General features: G+C 39.4%; 1 protein-coding gene across 1 annotated transcript; it reads right to left on the bottom strand.

Moving 5' to 3' along the window:
- Positions 1-6,870: 6,870 nt before the first annotated feature.
- Positions 6,871-8,372, bottom strand: LOC145554375 (nuclear factor 7, brain-like). The gene has a single exon (XM_081613963.1). The coding sequence runs from the start codon at positions 8,338-8,340 to the stop codon at positions 6,952-6,954; it is 1,389 nt and encodes a 462-aa protein (XP_081470089.1). The 5' UTR covers positions 8,341-8,372; the 3' UTR covers positions 6,871-6,951.
- Positions 8,373-8,598: the final 226 nt, after the last annotated feature.

The following is an 8,598-nucleotide window of genomic DNA, read 5'->3' as shown; positions in this document are numbered from 1 at the left end:
ATAACTTTTGGGAATCTAACCTGTTGTCATATGCCCCTGCTAAAGCTTGCTTAATAAAATTGTAATTCTAAAATTCTAATGAGAATTGTAAACAGTGAGTTTAATTGTGTCAGTCATGATTATTATTGGTTCTCCTAAGTGTAGTAAAATCAACATACATAATTCTAGTAAAAGGGTGGCTTTGTGTTTTCCTCTGGTGAGTGTTAAAATAATGACCCTGGGACTTAAATCTAAGTCACTAAATCTAATCTAGCCATTAACAAGTGCCATTATTTTAGGAGAGGAGCTACCGTTAACAGGAGTGGTTGTAGGGGTTATGCCGCTGTGAGGGCTACTCAGCGGATTGCTCTTCAACTGTAAAGGGTCATAACTTCTGGATCGAAGGTAGTCAGAGCTAGACGAGTCCTTTCCGACCCCAGTTTAAAGAGATAATCCTCCACAAACTATCTCTAGGGTAAGACCCGAGTTTCTGGGGATTTTCCGGACCTGTTGGACAGAGAACTGGGCAGTAGTGAGTCCAAATAGTTGTGAGGAGTGGGCGGGACTTACTATTGGGTAGTAACAGACAATGTAGACGGCAGCCAGAAACTCCTGGATGCTCAGATGAACAAAGGAGTAGACGGAGATGTTGCGCGGTCCTCTCTCCTTTTTAAACATCTGAGTGAAAACTCCTGAGAACAACGCAGCATCTTTGATGTTGATGGCGCACCGTTTGAGGTCTTTGTCATAGATCAGGTTTCCCTCCAGCAGCTGATCTAAAGCCAGACTACCTAGAGACTCAATCAGCTTCTTGTTCTCTATATCTTCTTCAGCTCCTTCTTCATACTTTTCCTCCTTGATTGTGAACTGAAGCAGCAGGAACTCTATATACATCTCAGTCAGGGTCTTGGGCAGCTCTCCTCCCTCTCTGGTCTTCATCATTTCCTCCAGAACTTTCACAGTGATCCAGCAGAAAACTGGGATGTGACTCATGATGTGGAGACTTTTTTATTTCTGGATGTGGGAGATGACCTTGCTGGCCTTCTCCTCTTCATCTCTGAATCTCTTCCTGAAGTACTCCTCCTTCTGGGGGTCAGTAAACCCTCTGACCTCTATGGCCCTGTCAATAGAGTTATCTGGGATCAAACTGGCTGCTGCAGGTTGTGTGGTTATCCAGAGGAGAGCAGAGGGAAGCAGTTTCCCAATAATGAGGTTTGTCAGCAGAACATCCAGTGAGGTGGACTTTGAAGGGTTAGTCAGGACTGGATTCTTCTTGAAGTCCAGAGGAAATCGACTTTCATCCAGACCATCAAAGATGAACAGAACCTGAAACTTTTTAAAGCTGCGGATTTCTGCGTCTTTAATTTGATCAAAGACGTGATTAATCAGTTCCACTAAGCTGAAAGTTTCTTCTCTCAAGTTATTCAGCTCTCTGAAAGTGAATGGAAATATGAAGTCGATGTTCTGGTTGGTTCTGCCTTCAGCCCAGTCCAGAGTGAACTTCTGTGTTAACAGTGTTTTTCCAATGCCAGCTACTCCCATGGTCAGCACTGTTCAGATCCGTTGCTTTCTACCAGGGTTGGGTTTAAAGACGTCTTCCAGGTTTATTTTTGTTCCTTGATTACTGGATGCTGTTTCAATCTGTCTGACCTCATGTTCCTGGTTGACCCCTGCAGTTCCTCCTTCTAAGATGTAGAGCTCTGTGTAAATATCATTCAGAGAGGTTTTCTCTCCACGTATTGCATTGCCTTCACAGATAGATTGGAACGTGTCCAGAAGAGACTCTTTGAGGTCATGTTGACATCGATCATCAAAATCTGAACAAAGAGATAAAAACACAAGATGAAACACTTGAAAAAATGAAGACTCAATTGATTGAATTTTAATTTGATTGTTTCTTTATAAGGATGTTTAAACAAAGAACTCATTCAAATTATAGACCATGAGGAGGATTTTATTCAGAAGAAACATGAAACATTCAAACCATGAAGAAAACGAGTCATGGAGCTTTATGGTACCGCTTTGCTTGTTAATAAATTGACTGGACTACAAACATCATGCTGAACATTCAAAGTGTTTTCACACTAAGAATTGCCTCCTGCCAATCTACAGGAAAACTTTTCCATAGTTTCTGACCTACAGCCCAGCAGGTGGAGTGCAACCATAATGCTCCATTTATTTTTGTTATAATTGGTCACTCTTGGATGAGTTCACTTCCACCCAGTCATGATTGGTGAAGGGACTAACCTAAATCAGAGGAGTCGGAGGACAAACTCAGCTGGTTGGACAGGGTAGGATCTATGTTGAGAAGACGTTTGATCATCAATCTACTGGCTCTCTGTCCTTCCTTCATCACAGCATCGATGGTGTCCCGGGCCTTGTTTGCTCTGGTTTGGTCCTTTTGAAGAAATTCTTCTTTCTTTGAACGTTTAAAGATGCCATCTGCCTCAAGGCCATCAAGGAGCTGATTCAGGATTTCCTCAGAAACTCTTTCCACAAACTCATTGCGAACCTTGAAAAGTATTTTCTCTACAGGCAGAAATCAGAAACATAATTAATTCAAACTGATGTCTGAGAGAAAAACGTGATGAAGATCAACTATTCATGTTGCTCCATCCAGAGATTCAGAGTCTGTTGATCAGCTCCTCAGGTCTAAACCTGTTGTTGTGTTTCTGCCTCATAGCTGAGTGACGACCACTGATTCTGTCTACATGAGACCAAATAAAGTTTCTGCTTCATTAATAAATGATGTGATTACTGGGTAAGTTAATCAGTGTATATAGTAAATATTCCTAAAGTATCAGAGCTGCTGGCCTGTTCTTCACTTCGGTTCCTTTTAGTTTCACCAGAGCTTCACTGAACAGGAAGCATGAAAACAATAAAGACACTGAGGCTGAGCTTCATCACATGGCAGCAACACAGGCTGTGATTGGTCAGTTTGTTCCTTTAAGATTCTTCATTTCTGCTTCTGATTACTTACCGAGGGGCTGCACAGTTGCGCAGTTGGTAGAGCTGTGGCCTTGCAGCAAGAAGGTTCTGTGTTTGATTCCCAGCCTGGGGTCTTTCTGCATGGAGTTTGCATGTTCTCCCTGTGCATACGTGGGTTTTCTCCGGGTACTCCGGTTTCTTCCCACAGTCCAAAAACATGACTGTTAGGTTAATTGGCCTCTCTAAATTGCCCAACTTAGGTTCCCAGATGGCTAAACAACAACTTAAGACATTTGCTACAGATTTACTAGAAACTAAAAGACACATTTGGGTCAAAGGTCAAAATCCTGCCACCAACCCAAAGAGGAAAAGCTGCAGTGATTCTAAAGAGACTCTCAGTTCATTTATATTACATAAACACAGACATTTAGCACTGAACCAAAAATAAAGATGAACAACAAGTAGATTTATTTACTTCACAAGGAACTTTGATTTGTTTCATTAAAACAATTTCAGACTAAATGTACCAGTTTGACTCCACTATAAAACTGGGAGCAAATTCAGCTGGTTGTCTGAGTTACAGATGACAACTCAGAGAAAATCAGAGATCCTGCTTGAAATCAGGAGCTGCAGCTCTGAACCAGAACCAGAACCAGAACCAGGCCCAGTTCTGGTTCTGTCTAGCAGCTCAAAGAGAGAAAACCCAGTCAGGAGTGGAAACCAGTAGAAAGTGGAGTTAAAACTCACCTTAGACAGACCATCTGATAGACAAATTGGCATCACTTTACAATCACAGCCTGGGGCCAAACAAAGTCCATTCGAGGGCCACAATTGGCCCGCGACCCCCACTTTGAGCATCCCTGTTGGAATCTATGAAGCGTGATAGAAACACTGTTTGTGTGGAGAACTCTGCCCCCTGGTGGACATTAAAGCAGGTCATTCTGCATGTGGATTTAAACTTAACTAAAGTTTAATGTCACTGAAAGCCAAAGGTTGTAGTTATTTTAAAGTTTTTACTTTATTTTCTCTTTATGGCCAGAATATTTGAGATTATCGTTTAAAATACAAGCCCAGGTTTCACTGCTAATTCATGAATATTTAGATGACAAATGTTTGCAAAATGTCCAGAATGAATCTGTTTTATATGCTACAAAGTTTTAATATGTTAAATTTACCAATAAAATATTTAAAAGTTCCATTTTGTAAAGTAGTTTAGGCTCAAGGATCAGAGGTGAGCAGAAAATCAGGACCAGCCACCGCTTCAGTTTCTTCCAATTGTTTTTTTTATTCAGTCTTTGCTCAGACTTCTCCTCCAGCATCCAAAAGCTCACTGTTTTTATATACAACTGGCACCACACCTGTGCTTGATTGGACACAGCCACCAAGGAACAGGTCAAAAACATTTACACAAAGAAACACAAAAAACTACAAATCAATTTACAAACTCCTACATAATAAAGTTATCTGCAAAATAAATTAAATACAAGATAACTCAAAAGGTTATTTTTAAAAGGAAAAACAAACAAACAATACACAAAAGAAAAACCCTCTAATTGGTAGAACCCAATAAGGTAATCACTGACATCATCCAGCCATTTAACCAGGAAGTACTGGGCCGGCCTCTCCCATACTCCTGCAGATCTACATGGACAAATGATGGTGAGTACAAAGAAAAGTAAATACTCCTTGAAACAACTTCAACCCATAATCCAGAAATAATAACTTTAACCTAAACAGATAGATCTTGCAACATAATGCCAACACAAACAAACCCGGGATAGTAAGTGAAGCAAAATGGCAATGTTTGAATTAATTATTATAACCAAATATAAAAATAAGTGAATGAGAAAGAATAAGGGACAAGTGGTGAACACAAACTGAACCACTTTGTCACACATTTCTTTATTATTTCTTTAATTCCTTTCAAAAAGAAGAATAAAAGTTTGGAGTTTAACTTTCAGACACAGATGATAAAGAATTTAAAAACGTGAAGTTTTGGATTATTTAATGCAAAACTTGTTAAAATAATTATTAACAATATTAACATATTTGTTTCTGATTCCAAAACCAATACAAACACTTCAATGCCATTAATATGAAAACATTAGAATCTCTCATTCTCAGTTTTAATTTCTATTCCATTTACATTTGTATCTTTATGAAAAGTATTTATTTGTTAGATATTTAGAAGAATAAAAACCAACCAGAACATGATGAGGCTGAAACAAATCGATGTTCTTCAGTTTAATAAAAACCAAAACCATACAGATGTTTTCAGAAGATGAAGGACAACAAACAGGATGAGAACCAACCAATGATTGACTCCCTGTAGATCAATCAGGTTGATCTTAATCTGCTCCGTTAGACTAGCAGGAATAAAATGGAGATAGAGCGACACCCAGCGGCGACACGCAGTACTGCAGTGGTTAAACAGAACCCAGGTTCGGTTTTATCTGATTTGCTACCTTAATTTGAGATATAAATATTTATGAAGCTACTATTTAATCACTGTTTTATACACATTTTCCTATATATTTTTTGAAGTATTCGGTTTGAACTGGAAGCTGATTTGTTCTCTCAAAGAATATATTTATTTGTATTAATTATTTTAATTTCTCATGCAAATAACAAACCAGAAGCAGATTTATATTTATTTCAGTTCAAACATCAATTCCTCTTCTGCCCTCAAGTTTTACAAATCACTAATGTAACAATGTGAACAGAACAGTGTTATATGTTTTATAATTTAGTCTTAATTTCTGTAGTTTATCTGTTAGTGATTCAGGATTTATACATTTTATTAAGCAATAGTTTGCCAGCTTGGTATCTTTCTAGTCAGCAAGATATCAAACAAGCTTGGAAGTGAAAATTGACACGACTTCTCTGGATCGCTCTTGTTTTTGAATTAAATTGATTTACAGTCTTTACATCTGAGTGACTATTTTTTATAGTGCTGTTATAAAAGCAAATGTTGATATTAAAGCCCAGAACCTCCCACGTAATATATTACTAAATGATTATGTTAGCTGTGATGCTAGCGAGCATTGGTGTCGGCTGGAACAGCAACGTGACGTAGATAAAGCTGCTTCAATTGGCCCCGCCCCCCGGCCCGACGCTGACGTCATCGGCAGCAGTCACATAATTGTTTAAACTTTGTCAGTAAATATTAACAATTTAATAAACTGAATTACATGTAAAATGTCTCATTAATTTGATCAATTAAACATCAAACCAGCCATAAAACCAAATACACTGTAAAACACTTGAAGGTGGTTTAACTTGAACATTAAAGTCAATTTACTGTTTATTTTACTTCAAATTCTTGTTTCAATCTTGGCTCAAGATCTAAATTAGTAGATTTATTAATATTAACCTAAGCAGTTATATTTACTCATGGCCAACAGTTGTACTTCAGTTAGAGTGAAACATTTAAACAAAAGTAAAAAGTTTCCATCCAAATGATTCAAGAAAGAGTAAAAATCTATTTGGTAAAAAAAGCGACTCAAGTCCTGATCATAAGATCATTTAATATTTAAAAATTACATCATTAGAACAAAATATAAACTTATGAAGAGGTTTTGGTATTTTAATGATTAAAATGACAATTATTCATAAATTTAACATAAAATAACAAAATCAGACAAAAGAAAACAAAATATTCAGTTTGGAGCTAAATAATTTAGTCAGCAACATAATTATTTAGTTAGTAAAATAAACATATTCCTGGGATCTTTTTGCTCACATTTTCAATAAAATCACATTTTAAAAAAAATCTGTCTGAAAAACAGAAATAATTACCCAGAGATGAACAAAAAACAAGACCTCTCACTCTGAGTGATTTCAGAATCAGAGCTGAACTCAGACTAAAGAGTCAGATGAGAAAGATTAACACTGCCCTGCTGCTTCCAGCAGCCTGGAGACGAATCTGAATCTGATCAGAGATGAAGAAGATGATCAGATCATCTCCAGTTTCCTTTTTAAAACTCACAGTTTCAATCTGATCAATAAGTTTTTATCTGGACTTTGTTCTTCATGCTGAGATCATCAGAGCTGCTGCTTCATCACTGAGATCTTCATCGGTACGATCTTTAAGGTTTTATCAGTGTCGAAGTATGGAAACATCTTGTCAGTGAAGGTGTGTGTGAAGGTGTGTATGTGTGTGTTAGTATCCAGATCAGAGAAGGACAGTTTTCCTCTGTCCCAGTCCAGATTCACTCTGATCCTCTGGAGATTCTTCTGGACTGAGAGACGAGTGGAAGGAGCTGATGGAGAACATGCTGAGTATTGACCTGAAGAGAACAATATATACAACCATCCAGACTTTATTCTTCCCTTCCTCTGAACAGACTCTTCTAACACACCAAGTCTCCAGTCTTCACTGTCTCCAACATCAACATCCCAGCTGTGGTTCCCTGAATTAAAACCCTCAGAACTCAGAACAGAGAAGCAGTAATAATAAAATCTCTCTGGATTATCAGGAAGTTGCAGTCTCCCTCCTCCTCTCATACTGGTCAGATCTCCAGACAGATGGATGAATGGACCAGCCGTGTTTGGGTCCAGAACCAGAGGAGTGTAGGTCACCATGGTCTCCATGTTGCTCCAGATGTTGAAGGCAAAGTTGCCCAGATGTTTGGCCTGGTCTATCAGAGCTCCTGAGGGCAGCTGTGGATCCTCCAGCAGGGGGCAGCGCTGGACTCTTTCCACTGCAGCCTTGTAGTTGTGCAGGAATGAGACGTCTGCAGCTCTCAGCTCCTCCTCTGTGGCTCTGACTGTGTCTGAAAGAGCTGCTATCTCTCTGCTCAGAGCCTCCATCTTCTCCTTCATCATCCCTCTCTTCTGCTCCTCTTCCTCCCTCAGTGCAGCCAGCCTGGCCTCCTCTTCCTCTGCTAGAAACTGATGAAGCTGCTTAAACTGCTCCCTAATCTGCCTCTCTGTGTGTCGGGCCTGGACCTTCAGGTGTTCTGCTGTCTGATCAAACTCCTCCTGAACTTTCTTCCTGAGCTCCAGCTTCTCCTTTAAAGGCTCCAGAGTTTCCTGAAGCTTCTTCTTGTGTTGCTGAGCAGCTTCATCGATAGGTCTGAATCTGTGGTTGGTGTGTTTTTCTGAATCTCTGCAGACGAGACAAACTGGCTGCTGATGGTCCAGACAGAAGAGTTTGAGTTTCTCAGAGTGCAGAAAGCAGAGATCCTCTGAAGCTGTTTGGATTCTCTGCTGTAAGAAAGACTCACACAGATTCTTCAGAGCCAGATTAAAGGGAGGAAGATCTCTAGAAGATCTCCTATTACAAACTGGACAATCTCTTCCTGGTTTCTCTCTCCAGGATTTCTGCAGACATTCCTTACAGAAGCTGTGGCTACATGACAGAAGAACCGGATCCTTAAATATCTCCAGACAGACCGGACAGCAGAGATCATCGTCTGATCTGGAAGCCATTTTGTCTCAGAGTGAAGCTGAAACCACAGCAGACAGAAAGTCAAACCAGGAAGTCACTTTCTCTCCTGTAGAAACTTTATGAACTTACTTTCACTATGATTTGCTTGTTTTCCTCCTGCAGCAGTCTGTGTTTCAGCGTCTAGTTGCTCAGTTCTCTCTCTGTTCTCCTTGTTCAGAGTTAGTTTGATTTCAGTTGGAGACGAAGGCAGGAGTCAGTGTTCATCCTCAGGGTGTTTACTCAGTGAGTTTTTCTCTCTG

Source organism: Poecilia reticulata, chromosome 12 (assembly GCF_904066995.2).
Source record: "Poecilia reticulata chromosome 12, P_reticulata-male-v2, whole genome shotgun sequence".
Classification (NCBI taxonomy): domain Eukaryota; kingdom Metazoa; phylum Chordata; class Actinopteri; order Cyprinodontiformes; family Poeciliidae; genus Poecilia; species Poecilia reticulata.
This window is presented reverse-complemented; position numbering and strand designations above follow the sequence as displayed.